The following is an 18,054-nucleotide window of genomic DNA, read 5'->3' as shown; positions in this document are numbered from 1 at the left end:
CCGAGGGCTGAGGAAGGGGAGGAGACTCCAAGGGCTAAAAAAATTGGGAGAATTCAATGTTCATGCCCGCAGGATGCAGACTCCCCAAAGCGGAATATGAGGTGCTGTTCCTCCAATTTCCGGTGTTGCTCACTCTGGCCATGGAGGAGAGGTCGGATGGGGAATGGGAGGGGGGGGTTGAAGTGCTGAGCCACCGGGAGTTCAGGTAGGTTTTTGCGGACCGAGCGGAGGTGTTCGGCGAAACGATCGCCCAGCCTCCGCTTAGTCTCACCGATGTAGATCAGCTGACATCTAGAGCAGCGGATGCAATAGATGAGGTTGGAGGAGATGCAGGTGAACCTCTGTCGCACCTGGAACGACTGCTTGGGTCCTTGAATGGAGTCGAGGGGGGCAGTAAAGGGACAGGTGTTGTATCTCTTGTGGTTGCAACGGAAAGTGCCCGGGGAGGGGGTGGTACGGGAGGGAAGGGAAGAATTGACAAGGGAGTTACGGAGTTACGGAGGGAGCGGTCTTTGCCGAAGGCAGACATGGGGGGAGATGGGAAGGTGTGGCGAGTGGTGGGGTCACGTTGGAAGAATGAATAGATTCTTGATTAGTAAGGGTGGCAGTGGTTATGGGGAGATGGCAGGAGAATGGGGTTGAGAGGAAGAGATGGATCAACCATGATTGAATGGTGGAGTAGACTTGATGGGCCGAATGGGCTTCTTCTGCTCCTATAAGTTGTGAACTGCTACTTGTATGATCACTCACCGACGACCTTTATCTTCAGCGTGGCGCTGTCCTCTCCCGCTTCATTCTGCACCACAATCTTGTAGACCCCAGTGTCGTCTTTCTCCGCTATATCGATGACCATGGAGGTGTGGTCAGGGAATGACTCTGCCCTCACCCGGTTTCCAGACTCCAGGATTGCCTGCAGGGAGCAACAGCGTACTGAGACAGGCCGACCCTCGGCGGCAACGAAGGAGACGGCAGCAACTCTGGAAACTGTGTGCGCGGTGGGCAGTGGGGATGGTTCTCCAAGGGTGACAGGGAGACACAGATCAGCCAGAATCCTGGGCGGCGCGATGGCAGACAGAATTCAACTTTGTTTACAAATGTAAGGTGATAGATATTGGGAAGTCAAAGAAGGATAGGAGGGGGAAATGGGGCGAATGCAGACCAGCCCAGTATGCCAACTTGGACCAGCATGGACAGGGTGGGCCGAAGGGCCTGATTCTGTGCTGTACAGCTCTGAGAATCTACGAAGGAACTTACTTTGTCACCCTTCATCCATATGATTCTTGGCATTGGTTCCCCAGTGATCGGAATGTCCAACCGCAGCTTGTTTCCAGCAACAACCACGATTTCAGGCGACTTTGTGAGGCTCTCCAGGTAGAGTTTGGGAGGATCTGGTGGAACCAAGTTTTCAAAGGAAAATTAAACAGGGTTAGCATGATCGTTGTTCTCTATCATACCCACCCACCTGTCCAGAGCCCCATCATTATCATGTGCAGGCTTTAAATGGTTAACTTTTTCACATCACCCACTAGTCACCTACAGTAGCTCTTGGCCCTGCTATTGGCTACCCAATACGTCTATATTCCTATATAAGGAACTGCAGATGCTGGTTTACACAAAAGGACACAAGGTGCTGGAGTAATTAAACGGGTCAGACAGCATCTCTGGAGATCATGGACATGTGATGTTTCGTGTCAATATCCTTCTTCAGTGCTGAGTGTGGAGAGAAATGAACTGACGACGTTTCCGAGAAAGGGTCCAGACCCAGTCACCTATCCATGTTCCCCAGAGATGCTGCCTGACCCACTGAGTTACTGTAGCACTTTGTGTTGGGCTTGCGGTTCCCGGAGGTTTCCTTGAGGTTCCCGGAGGTTTTTGTCAGTCTCCACACCTGCTTCCACTACCTGCAACCTCCAGCAACCACCTGCAACCTCCGGGAACTGCACGGAAACCTTGGGTGGGGCGTAAAGTCTCCAGAGGTTTCCGTTCAGGTTTCCTAAGTGGGACAGGGACATTAGGAATGAAACTCTTGCGTTCCAGCAGAACTGCCCGCATCCTCTTACCGATCATGCGGAGTTTGGCTCCGAGATGCATTGTGTAGCCTTCAGGAACGAACGTGTAATCGCCATCATCATCCAGAGCCGCCTTCTCCACCACCAACTTGTGAATCCTTCATAAACAAACAACTCGTGAGGGTCGCATCAACATCTCCCACAAAGTAGAGAAGCAGAAAGCCCAACAAGCATGCTCAACTAAGGACACTGGAGTAACTCAGCGGGTCAGACAGCATCTCTGGAGATCACGGACAGGTAGCGTTTCAGGTCGGTACCATTCTTCAAAATCATTATGGACTATAACCTTCCAGTCTAAAGAAGGGTCCCGACCTGAAACGTCACCAACCCCTGTCCTCCAGCGATGCTGCCTGACGCACTGAGTTACTCCAGCACTTGTGTCTTTTATTATTAAAGTTTCATTTAGTTTAGTTTAGTTTAGTTTAAAGATACACCGTGGAAACAGGCCCTTCGGCCCACTGATCTATGCAGAACAGCGATCACCCCGTACACCAGCACTATCATTCACACTAGGGACATTTTATTTACAATTTTACCGAAGCCAATTAATCTACAAAATCATATGTTCATAAGTCCTAGGAACAGAATTAGGTCGACTCTGCCATTCAATCATGGCTTGAAATCTATATTTCTTTGAAATGTGGGAGGAAACCAGAACATACGGAGAAAACCCACGCGGTCACAGGCAGAACACCACAATGAGAGGACCCATAGTCAAGATTGAACCCAGGTCTCTGGCTGTGTGGCAGTAACTCTACCACTATGCCACTGTGCCACCCTTCGTTTAGAGACATAGGAGCAGAGCTAGGCCATTCGGTCCATCAAGTCTCCTCCCCCATTCAATTATGGCTGATCTAAGTCTCCCTCTCAACCCCTTTCTCCTTCCTTCTCCCCGTAACCTTTGACGCCGTTACTATTCAATCTCCGCTTTAAAAATACCCAGTGACCTGGCCTCCACCTCCATCTGTGAGAATGAATTCTGCAGATTCACCACCCTCTGGCTATAGAAATTCCTCCTCAGCTCCTTTCTAAAGGTACATCTTTTTGTTCTGAGGCCACGCCCTCTGGTCCTAGACTCTTCCACTAGTGGAAACATCCTCTCCACATCCACGAACCCGCAAGTTCCAATGAGGTGTCCTCTCATCCTTCTAAACTCCAGTGGGTTTTCCACTCGCAATTCCAAGCACAGCTCACCTTCCTCTTTGAGATATCTTCAGGTGGTCAGTCGGATAGATGACCTGTCCATTTTTATACCACTTTCCGGGCAGATTGGCCAGCGACATTTCACACTGAAGCACGGCCTGTTGACCCACCTTGGCCACCTGGTCTGTGAGGCCTTGCAGGATCTTCAGTGGTCTCACTAGGGGAAAGGAGTCAACATCAACCATCTCGTAGCGAACATGATAGACACAAAATGTTGGGGTAACTCAGTGGGTCAGGCAGCATCTCTGGAGAACATGGACAGGCAACGTTTCAGGAGTTACTTGAAAATACAGAAATCAACGTTTTGCACCATCCACTGCTTTCTCTGGCCCCCGCCTTTGTGATATGTGTGTGTGTGTGTGTGTGTGCGTGCGCTGATGGTCGATCCAGCTCATGGTTTCATCGCTGACTATCGATCCAGCTCACAGTTTTCAGGTGAGTGCCCATGAGCTTGAAGGTCGAAGACAGTTGCTGAAACGTTGCGTAAGTGGAACAGGCCCTTCAAGGTTGAGATCATGAGGGGATTAGATGGGGTGAATGCACAGTCTCTTTCCCAAGATGAGGGAATAAAAACAGAGGTTCAAGGTGAAGGGGAAAAGTTAATACTTAGGAGCTACTTTTTCGCACAAAGGGTGGGGGTTATATGGAACTAGCTGCAGTGGTACAGGGTCTTGGTGAGACCACACCAGGAGTATTGCATACAGTTTTGGTCTCCTAATCTGAGGAAAGACATTCTTGCCATAGAGGGAGTAGAGAGAAGATTCACCAGATTGATTCCTGGGATGTCAGGTCTTTCATATGAAGAAAGACTGGATAGACTCGGCTTGTACTCGCTAGAATTTAGAAGATTGAGGGGGGATCTTATAGAAAATTACAAAATTCTTAAGGGGTTGGACAGGCTAGATGCAGGAAGATTGTTCCCGATGTTGGGGAAGTCCAGAACAAGGGGTCACAGTTTAAGTATAAGGGGGAAGTATTTTAGGACCAAGATGAAAAAAGCATTTTTCACACAGAGAGTGGCGAGTCTCTGGAATTCTCTGCCACAGAAGGTAGTTGAGGCCAGTTCATTGGCTATATTTAAGAGGGAGTTAGATGTGGCCCTTGTGGCTAAGGGGATTAGGGGTTATGGAGAGAAGGCAGGTACGGGATACTGAGTTGGATGATCAGCTATGATCATATTGAATGGCGGTGCAGGCTCGAAGGGCCGAATGGCCTACTCCTGCACCTATTTTCTATGTTTCTATGTTTCTAGCTGCCAGAGGAAGTAGTTGAACAATTTGGAGTTCATCCATGCAGTCTTTAAATTTTCGCCATTGCATCTCCACCATCAACCATTTAAGTATAATTTACCAGTCTATCCTAGACAATTCCCGTCTCATATCTTCAAAGTCTCCTTTATTTGAGTTCAGGACCCTAGTCTCTGAATTAACCGTGTCACTTTCCACACCAATTCAGAATTCCACCATATTATGGTCACTGGTGCCCATGGGGCCTTGCACAACAAGATCGCTAACTAACCCTTCCTCATTACACAATACCCAGTCTATGCTGGCCTGCCCTCTAGTCAGTTCTTCTACATATTGGTTTAAAAACCCTTCCCGTATATATTCCAGGAAATCCTCCTCCTCAGCGCTGCTACCAATTTGGTTGGTCCAATCTATATGTAGATTAAAGTCACCCATGATAATCGCTGTACCTTTGCTACACGAATCCCTAATTTCCTGCTTGATGCGTTCCCCAACCTCCCTACTGCTGTTTGGTGGTCTGTATACAACTCCAACAAGCGTTTTCTGCCCTTGGTTATTTTACAGTTCTACCTTTATGGGCGAGTATTTGCATCCCTTGGGTATGTATGTAAGTAAAGAATTTCACTGTGACTAATAAACCATTCAATTCAATTCATAGCCCAGGGAAAGAGCTGGAACATGGATCCAGACAGGACGGACATCCTTTGCTCCACAGAGACACAAAGGACCAACTCAACTCATGCACAACTCATAACTTTCTAGGGATCTTGGTCTCCCTGTGTCCAACTGACCGGGACCCCTTTAACACGGTTTCTGTGAAGGTTGATACCTACTCTCGACTTTCAGCGCCGCTGTTGACTGGCCCCCCGCGGTCTTCACGGAATACGTCCCTGCATCCGCCTTGGCTGCCTCGGGGATGATAAGCCAGTGCTTCGTCCCCTCCGTCCTAATGCGATACTTGGATGAAACTCCGAGCTCAACTCCATTCTTGTACCTGAAGAGGAAGGCCAAACCCCGATCAGGAGGAGAGGTGCAGGCAGAGGAGATGGCAGAGTTTAAACTTAGTATTATGGGCCAAAGGCCCAGTTCCTGTGCTGTACTGTTCCATGTTACCATAATATTAGGTCACCATCATCGTGCAAAACCAAAGTCCATGGTGCAACAAAAGACACAGTTCGCAGAAGATCATAGTTGCTGAGGTTAGTGTTGTGCAGTGTTCAAGAGCCTGATGGTTGCCGGGAAGAAGCTGTTCTTGAACCTGGACATCATGGTTCTCAGGCTCCTGTACCTTCTTCCCCATGGTAGCATTGAGATGAGAGTGTGGCCAGGGTGGTGTGGGTCTATGATGATAGTGGCAGCGCCTCCTGTAGTTACCTTCATTGGTGGGGGGGTCAGTACCTGTGATGATCTCCAGGTTGAGAAAGAGTCTCAATGGGTTGAGTGGTGTCTATGATAGAATGACGTAAGGGGGATACTGGATAAACCTTTGTGGGGAAGAGGAACAGAAGGAGATGTGAATGGAGTGAGATTGGGGGGGTTGGAGGTGGATGCCTTGGGTTGAGTGAATTGTTTCTCTGTGAAGAGGAAGGCAGCAAATCAACTTGTACTTTACTTTAGAGATGCTGTGTGGAAACAGGCCCTTTGGTCCACTGTCCACACCGACCAGCGATCACCCCGTACACTAGAACTATCCTATCCTAGGGACAATTTTCAATTAAAGTCTTTGGGATGCGGGAGGAAACCCACATGGTCACAGGGCGAACAAAGAGGGGCCTGGGATGGGGAAAGGGGGGGATGGGAGGGAGGAGGTGGTGGTGGGGGGGGGGGGGGGGTTAAGGTGGGTGAGGATGAAGAAGGATGAATATAACTCTAACGAGTACTTTGTGTAACTTTGTCGTCGCCCAAAATGTGGCGACTCTTTTGTGTACTTTGTGTAATGTGTCAAAAAAAAAAGAATTTCACTGTACCTAGGTACAATAAAGTATCATTGAATCCCATACAGACAGCACCTGAAGTCAGGATCGAACCCGGGTGCCTAGCGCTGTGGGGCAGCAACTCTACCGCTGCGCCACCGTGCCGCTCTTCCGTGAGTGTGTATGACGGTATTCACTTGAAACCAGCTTGGCCAATCCTGCTCAGTCTACTGAACTCCCTTTTGGCTTTGAGCCAATGGGGTGAGGCGTACCATTTCAAATGGGCATTCTCCTCCGACACTTCACATTCCAATTCCACTCTCTCCCCGACCAGCCCATTTGTGTCCTCCAGCCCGCGAGTGATCAGAATGGGAGGCTCTGCAAAGACATAGGACAACGGGTGAAGATCCGCCCATAGATCAGCGTGTCCCCGAGCCTCACCCTTCACTGGTGGTGTATTTTCCAAATCACACCCATCCCCTGATCCTTCTGTAGTGGTGGGATTATAGAACCACCCCAGTGGGGACACCCACCACACTTGGACTGGGTACATGGACATGAAAGGTTTGGAAGGACATCGGCTAAGCATGGGCAGATGGATCTAGTTTGGTTAGCATGGACAAGTCGGGCTGCCGCACCTACAATGGTGGGGAGGTCAGTATCTTAGGTAGGAAGGAACTGCAGATGCTGGTTTAAACCAAAGATAGATACAAAAAGCTGGAGTAACTCAGTGGGTCAGACAGCATCTCTGGAGTAAAGGAATAGATGACGCTTCTGAAGAAGGGTCTCGACCCTAAATGTCACCTATTCCTTCACTCCAGAGATGCTGTCTGACCCGCTGAGTTACTCCAGCTTTTTGTGTCTATCTTCAGTACCTGTGATGATCCCCAGGTTGAGAAAGGGTCTAGATGAGCTGAATGGCCTCTCATACACAATGACCAAAGGGGAAAGTCTAGTTTAGTTCAGAGATACAGTGCAGAAACAGGCCCTTTGGTCGATCAAGGCTACACCGATCAGCAATGCCTGTACAATCGCACTATCCTGCTATCGCACTAGGGACAATTAACAATTTTTTACCGGAGCCAATTAACCAACAAATCTCCATGTCTTTAGAGTGTGGGAGTAAACCAGAGCACCCTAGGAAAACCCATGAGGTCACAGGAAGGACGTGCAAACTCCATGCAGAAAGCACCCATAGTCAGGATCGAACCTGGATCTTTGGTGCTGTGAGGCAGCAGCTCCACCCGCTGCATCATTGTGCATCAATCTTTGTGGGACAGTGGAACAGGAGATGTGAACGGGGTGAGATTAGGTGGGGTGGGTGGGGGCGGATTTCTTGGGTTGAGGGGACTGTTTTGCAGCAAGTGAAACGTGCAGAGGAGTTTCTGGAGGAGCTTACCTTTAACAAACAATTCTGTCGTACTCTTCTCTTCCCCTGCCGACACCTGGTATGCCGCATCATCTGCCTTGGTGCAGTTTTTTATGGTCAGCATACGTAATGTCCCCTTGTGTTCAAAGATGTACCTGTTCGAGATTACAAATGAAGGCTTCATTATCTGCAGTGTGAATGCGGCCAATGTGATAGGAGCACTCCACACACCCAACATTATGCCGAGGGTCGTGCCCGAGTCGACGGCCTTTCCCTCTTCCAGGCCTACATCTGTGTCCGCGTGTCCCTGAAGAAGGAACATGCAGTGCCCAAGGGGTCTCTGGAGGCCTTCCGTGAATGCTGGCCGCGGGGGTTTACAGATGTTACCAATGTAATTTGGTAATTAATTGATTGCTGTTTGTAAATTGGTCTTTGGCAGTATTAGCCCTTCCAGTATTTGTACTTTGATTATGAAATAAAGTGAAATAAACTCTCCTTATGAAGGAAAAAAAAACATTATGCTCATTGCAGCATCTCATATTGCACTTGGGCAGCTTACAACCCAATTCCAAGGAATGCCCTCCCATCACCCCCTCTCTTCCTTACCTCCTCCCCCCCCCCCCCCCCTTCCCACCCAACCCTGGTGTGCATCCATTTCTCCCATCATCTCCACTCACCCCAGTTACTCTATTTCTTTCCCCTTTTCCATTCGATCATCTCCCATCTCCGAGTCCCTTGATACCCTTTACTCCCCCCCCCCCCCACTTTCACCTCCCCTCGTCCCCTTCCACCCATATCCCTCTCTCAACCTTTACATTGCAATCCGCCTCTTCCCATCTGACACCCTTTTGTATCCCGTTCACCTCCAGTCTTTGTCACTTACTCCATCCATCTTCCAATCACCCCCCCCCCCCCCCCCTGCACCTGTATCCACCTATCACTTGCCAGGCTCTGTGCTACCCCCATCTCACTTTCCCCCCTACTGCATCAGTCTGAAGAAGGGTCCCGACCTGAAATGTTGTCTGTCTATTCCTTCCACAGATGCTGCCTGACCCACTGAGTTCTTCCAGCACTTTGCTTTTTTGCTCAGGATCAGTTGTATCTGCCAAGTCCATCACGTACCTCGAGTCTCCGTCCCTGCTTCTTCTGCCTGTCCATTATTCACCCTCAATGGAATGTCTCTCTTTCTCTAAAGGACTCAAAGTGCTGGAGTAACTGCCTGTGGGTCAGGCAGCATCTCTGGAGAAAATGGATAGGTGATGTTTCAGGTCGGGGTTGGCTCTGAAGAAAGGTCCTGACCTGAAACATCACCTATCCATGTTTGCCAATGATGCTGTCTGACCCGCTGAGTTCCTCCAGCACTTTGCGTTTTGCTCAAAATTCTAGCCTCTGCAGTTCTTTGTGTCTCTGTCCCGTTTAACTGAGAGGTACAGGTCCACCATCGTTTTCCGGCACCATTTTCTCCAGAGCCATTCTGCATTATCCGCTTTGTTGGACCAAGTCACGACCTTTGAGAGGAGTCCAGCGGTACTGGAACAGTCCCCCTAGACCGCCAAGGGGCTGAGATACTGGGCCGCAAAAATCATTTTGGAAGTTGGATATGGGAGCAGATCGGCCGGCTCTGGTCGTGCCGGAGGTCCAGAGTTCCGGTCGGAGGAAATTCCGGCCCGAAAGTCCCAATGAGGTTGTATCCGGTCGAGGCAACACATTTTTGGGGGGACTTCTGGGGGCAGGAGGGGTGGGGGGTGGGGGGGGGGGGGGGGGGGGGGATTTGAAGTGCACTCTCATAATTTTGTCCGGATTAAAGGAATTGCCGGACCACCAGTTGCGGGGAAATCGGAGGTCGACTTGTCGAACATTTAAGGCAAACACTTACTTTGGACCAGGGCGGATTTCTTGCCCGTTGCGATACCACTTCAGGTCAACAGTTGGATCTGCCAAGTCCACCACGAGCCTTATCTTGTCACCTCTCTCCACCTGGTACCCAGGTTCCAGAACCTTTGCAAAAGCTTGGTGTGTAATTGGAGGAAAGGCAAGAAAGAAACCAACATTAAACAAAGCCAACCGAGGCATAGACACGGTAGACAGTCAGAAACTTTTTCCCCCAGAGTAGAGATGTCAAAGACCAGAGGGCATAGCTTTAACATGAGAAGTGCAAAGTTGAAAGGTGATGTATGGGGACAGATTACAAAGAAGGTGACTGGGGCTTGGAACATCGGGGTGGTGGTGAAGGCAGAAACGATTGTGGTTTAAGGGGCTTTTAGATAGGCACATGGATATGCAGGGAATGGAGGGATGAGGATCATGTGCAGGCAGAGGAGATTAGTTTAACGGCATCGCATTCGGCACGGACATTGTACACCAACGGCTTTGTTCTTTATCATCCAGAATAATAGGACGTACATTTAGAGAGATGAGTGGGAATTCCTTTATTCAAAGTGTGATGAATCTATGGAATTCATTGGCACAGACGGCATAGGTGGTCAAGTCATTGGGTATTTTTAAAGCGAAAATGGACAGGTTCTTGATTAGTAAGAATGTCAAAGGTTTTGGTGAATTTGACATTAGGCAATTGAGGAAATTCAGAGTGTCTCCGAGCATCCTCCAGTGCTTCTACGCAGCGGCGGTGGAAAACATCTTGTCCGGGAACATTACCATCTGGTTTGGGTATTGCTCTGCCAAGGACAAGAAGGCTCTGCAGAGAGTAGTGCGTTCGGCCGAACGCACTATGGGAACTTCACTCACCCCCCTGCAGGAACTATACAACAGGAGGTGCAACTCCAGAGCAAATAAAATCATGGGAGACCCCTTCCACCCCTGCAATGGACTGTTCCAGCTGCTACGATCAGGCAAACGCCTCTGTTGCCATGCGGTGAGAACGGAGAGGTTGAGAAGGAGTTTCTTCCCAGAGGCGATTCGGACTGTAAACGCCTATCTCACCAGGGGCTAACTCTACAGAACGTTTTTCCTTCCATTATTTATTATGTAAAAGAATATGTGTGTTATGATTGTGTTTATAATTTGTTTGGTTGTTTTGTTGTTTGTCTTTTGCACAAAAGTCCGCGAGCATTGCCACTTTCATTTCACTGCACATCTTGTATGTGTATGTGACAAATAAACTTGACTTGACTTGACTTGACTTGAATCCCTCCGAGGTCGTCTGCTGATTTGTCATGGTCTTTTCTTGCCTCCATTCTCCAGCCCCCCCACCCCCTTCTTTCAGTCTGAAGAAGGGTCCCGAGCCAAAATGTCACCTATCCATGTTCTCCAGAGATGCTGCCTGACCCGCTGAGTTACTCCAGCACTTTTGTGTATATCTTTGGTATAAACCAGCATCTGCAGTGCCTCGTTCTACATTTTGGCTTGCTCCACTGTGTGATCTCCTCAAGGTATGCCTACGTTGAAGAAGTTCTCCTCCACTCTCTAATGGGTCTCCAATGAGACCCTCTCTAGCTGCTCCCCCTCTGTGATTCCTACCGCTCTCTGGCTCTGCGACTATGTTTTTACCCGGACATGTGGAGTTCATCTCCTGTCAGCCCTCATTTGTCCTGGTCTTTTCCGCCTCCAGTTCTTCCATCCCCCGTCCCTACTCCCTACTTGAAATCTGAAGAAAGGTCCCAAGCCGAAACATCACCTATCCATGTTCTCCAGAGATGCTGCCTGACCCGTTGGTACTCCAGCACTTTGTGTGTATCTCTCTGAACCTCCTTATTTGTGTGCTTAGTCATAGAGTGTGGAAACAAGCCCACTTGTCCACATCGACCAACTAGTCTGCACAATCTGCACTAGTCCCACCTGCCTGCATTTGGCCCATATCCCTCTAAACTTGTCCTATCTTTGTACCTACCCACATTAATGTTTCTCAATGTTGCGATACTACTTGCCTCAACTACTTCCTCCAGTAGCTTGTATCATATACCAACCACCCTCTGTGTGACAAATGTTACCCCTCAGGTTCCTATTAAATCTTTCCCTCCTCTTGTTCGACCTATGTCCTCTGGTTCTTGATTTCTCTACTCTGGGCAAGAGACTCTGACCTATTCCTCTCATGATTTTATACACCTCTGTAAGATCACCCCTCATCCTCCTGCGCTCCAAGGAATAGAGTCCAGGCCTGGACAACCTCTCCCTATAGCTCAGGCCCTCGAGTCCTGGCAACATCCTCGTAAATCTTCCCTGCACCCTTTCCAGCTTGACAACATCTTTCCTGTAAAATGGTGGCCAGGACTGAACATAATACTCTAAATCCGGTCTCACCGATGTCTTAAACAACTGCAACATAACCTCCCAACTTCTATACTCAATGCTCTGTACTTGCCAGCACTTTTCTTCTCTTCTCGTTTGATTTTCTTCAGACGACGCAGCAGACCCCTCAGGTCGGTGATGCCGTGCTCAAACGCAATCTTCTCATACTCGTGTGGCTGAGCGCCCTTCAGGAGCTCCCAGACATCAACATCGGGCTCCGTGTTTTCGTCCTTAACCTCCCTGGCAACGGAGAGAAGAGTTCAGTTCCACCGTTCCCAGCCCTTCTCCTCCTCCCCCTGCCCTCCTCTAGTTCTGCCTTTAATCATCCAGGTTTTCAACCACAACGTTTATTACTCTAACAATGCGCTCACATGTAGAGAGCATCACGGCCTGATTCGGAAACTCGAACGCCCAGGAGCGAAGAAGATTACAAAAAGTGCTGGACACAGCCCAGTCCATCACGGGTACTGACCTCCCACCATCAAAGTGATACACAGGGGTGTATTCACTGGAGTTTGGAAGAATGAGGGGGTATCTTATAGAAACATATAAAATTATAAAAGGACTGGACAAGCTAGATGCAGGAAAAATGTTCCCAATGTTGGGTGAGTCCAGAACCAGGGGCCACAGTCTTAGAATAAAGGGGAGGTCATTTAAGACTGAGGTGAGAAAAAAAACTTTTTCACTCAGAGAGTTGTGAATTTATGGAATTCCCTGCCACAGAGGGCAGTGGAGGCCAAGTCACTGGATGGATTTAAGAGAGAGTTAGATGGAGCTCCATGAGCTAGTGGAGTCAAGGGATATGGGGAGAAGGCAGGCACGGGTTATTGAAAGGGGATGATCAGCCATGATCACAATGAATGGAGGTGCTTGCTCGAAGGGCCGAATGGCCTCCTCCTGCACCTATTTTCTATTTTCTATGTTTCTATGTTTCTATGAGTCGCTGCCTCAAAAAGGCAGCCAACATTATCAGAGACCCACACCACCCTGGCCATTCATTTCACTCCTGCCATCGGGAAGAAGGTACAGGAGCTTGAAAACTGTAACATCCAGGTTCAGGACCAGCTTCTACCCTAGAGCCGTCAGGCTGTTAAACACTTCAACCACCAAATAGGCTCCAACCTACATAGACTTGGTGGCATTGCTTTTATCTGTGCAATATTATGGTTTATTTAAAAATATATACATATACTGAACTTTGTAGTTGATGATGTTTACAGAGTACTATATTTGCGTATCGGTTGTGCTGCTGCAATTAAGAATTATTTTGCTCTATTTGGGGACATATGACATGGGCACAAAGGTACCTAGGTTTAGTTTAGTTCAGTTTAGAATTACAGCATGGAAACAGGCCCTTCGGCACACCGAGTCCACGCTCAACCATTGATCACTCATTCACACTAGTTCTACGTCATCCCACTTTCTCATCCACTCTCTGTACGCTAGGGGAAATTTACAGAGGGCCAATTAACCTACAAACCTGCATGTCTTTGGGATGTGGGAGGAAACCGGAGCGCCCAGAGGTCAAGATCAGAAACTGGAGAGGACAGCTCCTGAGGTCAGGATTGAACCTGTGTCTCTTGGCATGAGATAGCAGCTCTTCCAGCTGCGCCACTGAGCCAACGCAATATTCTGCACTCTGGTATTATTCTCTTTGCACTGCCCGTTGTACTTGTGTTTGGCTTGATTGTTACAGTATGTATAGTATGATTTGACTGGATAGCACGCAAAGGTTTTCGCTGCATCTCGGTACACAGGACATTAAGAAACCAACACCAATATCTTGCCCACACAATGACGACTCACCTGTGCTTCAGTAATCCACTGAAGTCAAGCTCTCCTGCGTCTTCCTGACCATCAGTTCCACTTTTAACAAAGAACAAAAACATGCAAGGTTTTAGGAATCTAGTCAAAGGCAAACTGTAAATGAAAAACAACATTCACTCAAGAGAAAGTCGAAAGAGAAAACACCACATAACGATTGCAAAGGAAAGAGTTGAAACAACTTATTGGCAACATTTGCTCAACTTCCAGAATTTTCAAAGGTTCACACAATGCAAAAGAAATAAGGTTTAGTAACATTAAAGACCTGTTACAAAGTAAAACAACAAATTATATTAATGTAGATTCAATTCTTCATTCTGAGGTGGCCCAATTGATTACCTGATCAGATAATAGTTAATTCTGAAGTTAATCTGCCTTCAAACTTTACCTTTCAGTACCTCGCTGTTTTCAATAAATACTCAACAAAATAATGATACTTCATCATCTCCTCAAACCCCATCAGTCCTTCATTCCGAGGCTAGATGATGTGCCTGTTACAATTTTGAGAATGAAGACTAGCACATTGAACTCAAGTACAATATGGCTTCACTGGATAGCACACAAAATCTAAGATTCATCACTGTATTTCGATACACGTGACAATAATAAACCGTGCCAATACCATGCATTTACAGAAGTACAAAGAATCATAATCCTAGAAGCCTCGTAATTCATGGATGTCCATGGTGTCCATGCATTTCTGGACATCAAGATGTTTTGAGGTCCAATTGTTTCCACCCTGCACTGAGACATTGACCAACAATCAGGCAAGTCAATGGCAACGTTAGTTTAGTTTAGTTTAGTTTAGAGATACAGCGCCGAAACAGGCCCTTCGGCCCACCGAGTCCGCACCGACCAGCGATCCCTGCACATTAACATTACCCTATACATACTAGGAAAAACATACATTCATACCAAGCTAATTAACCTGCAAACCTGTACGTCTCTGGAATGTGAGAGGACACCGAAGATCTAGCAGGTCACGGAATGTATAAACTCCGTACAAACAAGCACCTGTAGTCAGGATCGATCCCGAGTCTCTAACGCCGTAAGGCAGTAGCTCAACCATGACACCACCAGGCAGCCCCTTGACCTAATATCACTAGGGAAATGGAGAGCTGGTAGTAGATTGGAATAACTAAATAGTTTCAACTGGTGAGTAGTGAGTACTGGAACCGCAGTCTTGTAGGCTTAATTGTCACTGGCAACTCTTTTCTTTGGAGTGCTGGAGGCTGAGGGGAGATCTGATAGAAGTTTATACAATTATGAGATGCTTAGATAGGGTCGACAGTCAGAACAGTTTTCCCCTGATAGAAATGTCAAAGACTAGAGGGCATGGGTTCAAGGTGAGAGGGGCAAAGTTTAAAGGAGATGTACGGAGTACGTTGTTTTTTGCACAGAGGGTGGTGGGTGCCTGGAACTCACTGCCAGGTTGGTGGGGGAGGCAAATATGATAGTGACGTTTAAGAGGCTTTTGCATAGGCACATGGTTATGCAGGGTATGGAGGGATGTAGCGTATGAGCGGGCCAAAGAGTTAGTCTTGGCATCATGTTGGGAGAGTCTAGGACTAGAGGTCATAGCCTCAGAATTAAAGGACGTTCCTTTAGGAAGAAGACGAGGAGAAATTTATTTAGTCAGGGGCTAGTGAATCTGTGGAATTCTTTGCCACAAAAAACTATGGAGGCCAAATCAGTGGATATATTAAAGATTTTTGATGAGTACAGATGTCAGAGGTTATGGGGAGAAGGCAGGAAAATAGGGCTAGAAGGAGAAATAGATCAGCCATGATTGAATGGCGGAGTAGACTTGATGGGCCGAATGGCCTAAGTCTACTCCTATTCCTTATGACATGTTTAGCACAGACATTGTGGGTCGAAGGGCCTACTCTTGTGCTCTACTGTTCTATGTCCGATGTTTAACTGCCCTCTGAAATGACATAACCATTTAATTTAAGTGTATTTAGGGACGAGCAATGTGCCGGCACGGTGGTGCAGCGGTAGAGTTGCTGCCTCACAGCGCCAGAGACCCGGGTTTGATCCTGACTACGGGTGCTGTCTGTACGGAGTTTGTACGTTCTCCCCGTGACCTCGTGGGCTTTCTCTGGGTGCTCCGGTTTCCTCCCCCACTCCAAGGTGTACAGGTTTATAGGTTTATAGGTTACTTAATTAACTGTGGTAAAATTATAAATGTAGTGCTAGTGTACGGGGTGATCGCAGGTCAGCGCGGACTTGATGAGCTGAAGGGCCCGTTTCCGTGCTGTATCTCTATAGTCCAAAGTAAACACAATAAATGCTAGCCACACAATGAATTTATTACAGATGTGAGGAACTCCCTGAATAACTTGGCCGGATTATGATGAGGTTTATGTGAAGACATTATATATATCCCCGCCGACAACTGTTACCCATCATTGATGGATGCAAAGACCGCACCCTCTTCCACAAAGAATGTCTTGACAAGAAGGACATCAAAAGCACTCAAGAGAAGCAAACAAATAAATAAATAAAATGGCCACAGTAAGAGACCGTGTCCCAAGGGTTAGTCAGAGAACCATGAAAGACCACAGCAGTGAGAAGAGAATCATAAGATGTGATTGCACAAGTTTGAGCACAGCCTAGACCATGAAACCTGGTAGACAAGTCACATCGGCTTCCTGAAGTCCTTCCGTACAGCGGGAGGTACTGATGTACAAGATCAACATCTTGTCAATCGAGTGTAGAAGTGTAGCCATAATTCCGAGATTATGGTACGTAAACTTAAAAAAAAAAAAATTAGTAAGATTAATCAATTGTCCAACAAATTGATCAATAAAGATTTATGATCAGAAACTCACGGAGTGCTTTTACGTTTGATGCGCCTAAACCTAGGCATGGTGCACCTGTGCTCAACGTTGCTTTCGATAAACAAAGTAGAGTTAGTTAGTCAAAGTAGGACATGGAACCTCGTAGCTTGAAGAGTCAAGTGTAAGATATTATCTCTCCGCTCAAGGCAGTAGGCAGTAATCTGTGGTTAACATCACCGCAGAGTAAGGAGCAAGTTACACTCGGGCAGCAGGGAGACCACATTAAATGGGCAGGTCTCTCTCCCGCCAACCCAGGGAAAGGCAAGACACAAGATGTTAATTAAACTAAAGATTACTCATAAGCATACTCGCTCGCTCCCATCCACAGAAAGATGTTAAGAGGGAGAAAGAGTTTCTCTCCTTCACAAAGAGTCACCGAAACATAGAAGTTTGAGAGAGTTTCTTACCTTACTGGAGCAGCCCTATGAGTGAAAGAATACAAAATAGAACTTTCTTAGAGGTGAACCTGGAGGTCGTGCAGGTTAGTAAAGAAAAAGACATTCAGAAGCCCTCAAATGCCATCAGGCAACCGGGCAGGCAAAGTTAACCAAGACCCATTTAACTAACGATGTGTAAACCGCGGACCTTCCAACCCCAACAAGATTCCATTCTCCAACCCACCAACCACCATAGGGACACCCAAGCACCAGCCAATCACCTGCCCCATCATTCATCAACCAATCTTGACCACTCAGGACCCAATGAACTTTGACTCATCCACCCAGCAACCAACCAAATTTCACCACTAAACCTAAACCCATCCATGCATTAAACCACCCAAGACCCTCACCACCACAAGCAGAAAGTTCACCGATGCTCCCCTTAGATATGGCATATATTCCCTATCCAGATGTTGCAAATCAAATATGCAGGTGTTGCATTTCCAGATGTTGTGTATCCATACATTGCCTACCAGATATTCCTCACAGACATTGCATATCCAGCACCTAATCTGATGTTGCCCTCATGGACACTATTGCCTCTGTTCTCATCACTGAGCTCCATCGGCTCACTGATTCTTCACTGCTCTTTCCTTCAGCTTTTGTTGAGATTCACGTCAAAACTTGAAATCACTGTTTAAACTTTAAAGATTCAGAAGTCTCATCCCAAATGATTCCAACAAATGATGGGGGCAGACCAGAGTGGACATTTGGGTTGAGATGTTGGGAGGTCCACCTAAGGTCGCCTTCACCGTCAGATCATCCAACATATACCCACAGGCATCTGTACAGAGGTTCTTGTCACCTGAGTATTAACCAGTTGGCCAATCCTCCAGTTCCATAGAGGACAGTTGCTTACCTCCTGAGTTCTTAGGAAGTACTTAGTGTTGCTGATCTTGCT

At 47.5% G+C, this 18,054-nt stretch overlaps 1 protein-coding gene across 5 annotated transcripts in view; it reads right to left on the bottom strand.

Annotated features, from left to right (window-relative positions):
• Window positions 1–18,054, bottom strand: part of mybpc1 (myosin binding protein C1) — an 88,374-nt gene that overhangs the window by 23,672 nt on the left and 46,648 nt on the right. For 4 of the 5 annotated variants that reach the window (XM_055650526.1, XM_055650523.1, XM_055650525.1 and 1 more), the window contains 11 exons: window positions 17,121–17,135; window positions 13,853–13,912; window positions 12,120–12,286; window positions 9,678–9,810; window positions 7,832–7,956; window positions 6,705–6,810; window positions 5,353–5,513; window positions 3,264–3,429; window positions 2,061–2,167; window positions 1,255–1,388; window positions 751–910 (listed from right to left, as the gene is read on the bottom strand). In XM_055650526.1, the coding sequence (XP_055506501.1) occupies window positions 751–910; window positions 1,255–1,388; window positions 2,061–2,167; window positions 3,264–3,429; window positions 5,353–5,513; window positions 6,705–6,810; window positions 7,832–7,956; window positions 9,678–9,810; window positions 12,120–12,286; window positions 13,853–13,912; window positions 17,121–17,135 (1,334 nt within the window). The remainder of the gene's footprint in view (window positions 1–750; window positions 911–1,254; window positions 1,389–2,060; window positions 2,168–3,263; window positions 3,430–5,352; window positions 5,514–6,704; window positions 6,811–7,831; window positions 7,957–9,677; window positions 9,811–12,119; window positions 12,287–13,852; window positions 13,913–17,120; window positions 17,136–18,054) is intronic. The other variant, XM_055650524.1, reaches the window with a different exon arrangement.

This window comes from Leucoraja erinacea, chromosome 19 (genome assembly GCF_028641065.1).
Source record: "Leucoraja erinacea ecotype New England chromosome 19, Leri_hhj_1, whole genome shotgun sequence".
Taxonomy (NCBI): domain Eukaryota; kingdom Metazoa; phylum Chordata; class Chondrichthyes; order Rajiformes; family Rajidae; genus Leucoraja; species Leucoraja erinaceus.
The sequence above is the reverse complement of the archived record's forward strand: the minus strand, read 5'-3'. Positions and strand labels throughout refer to the sequence as shown.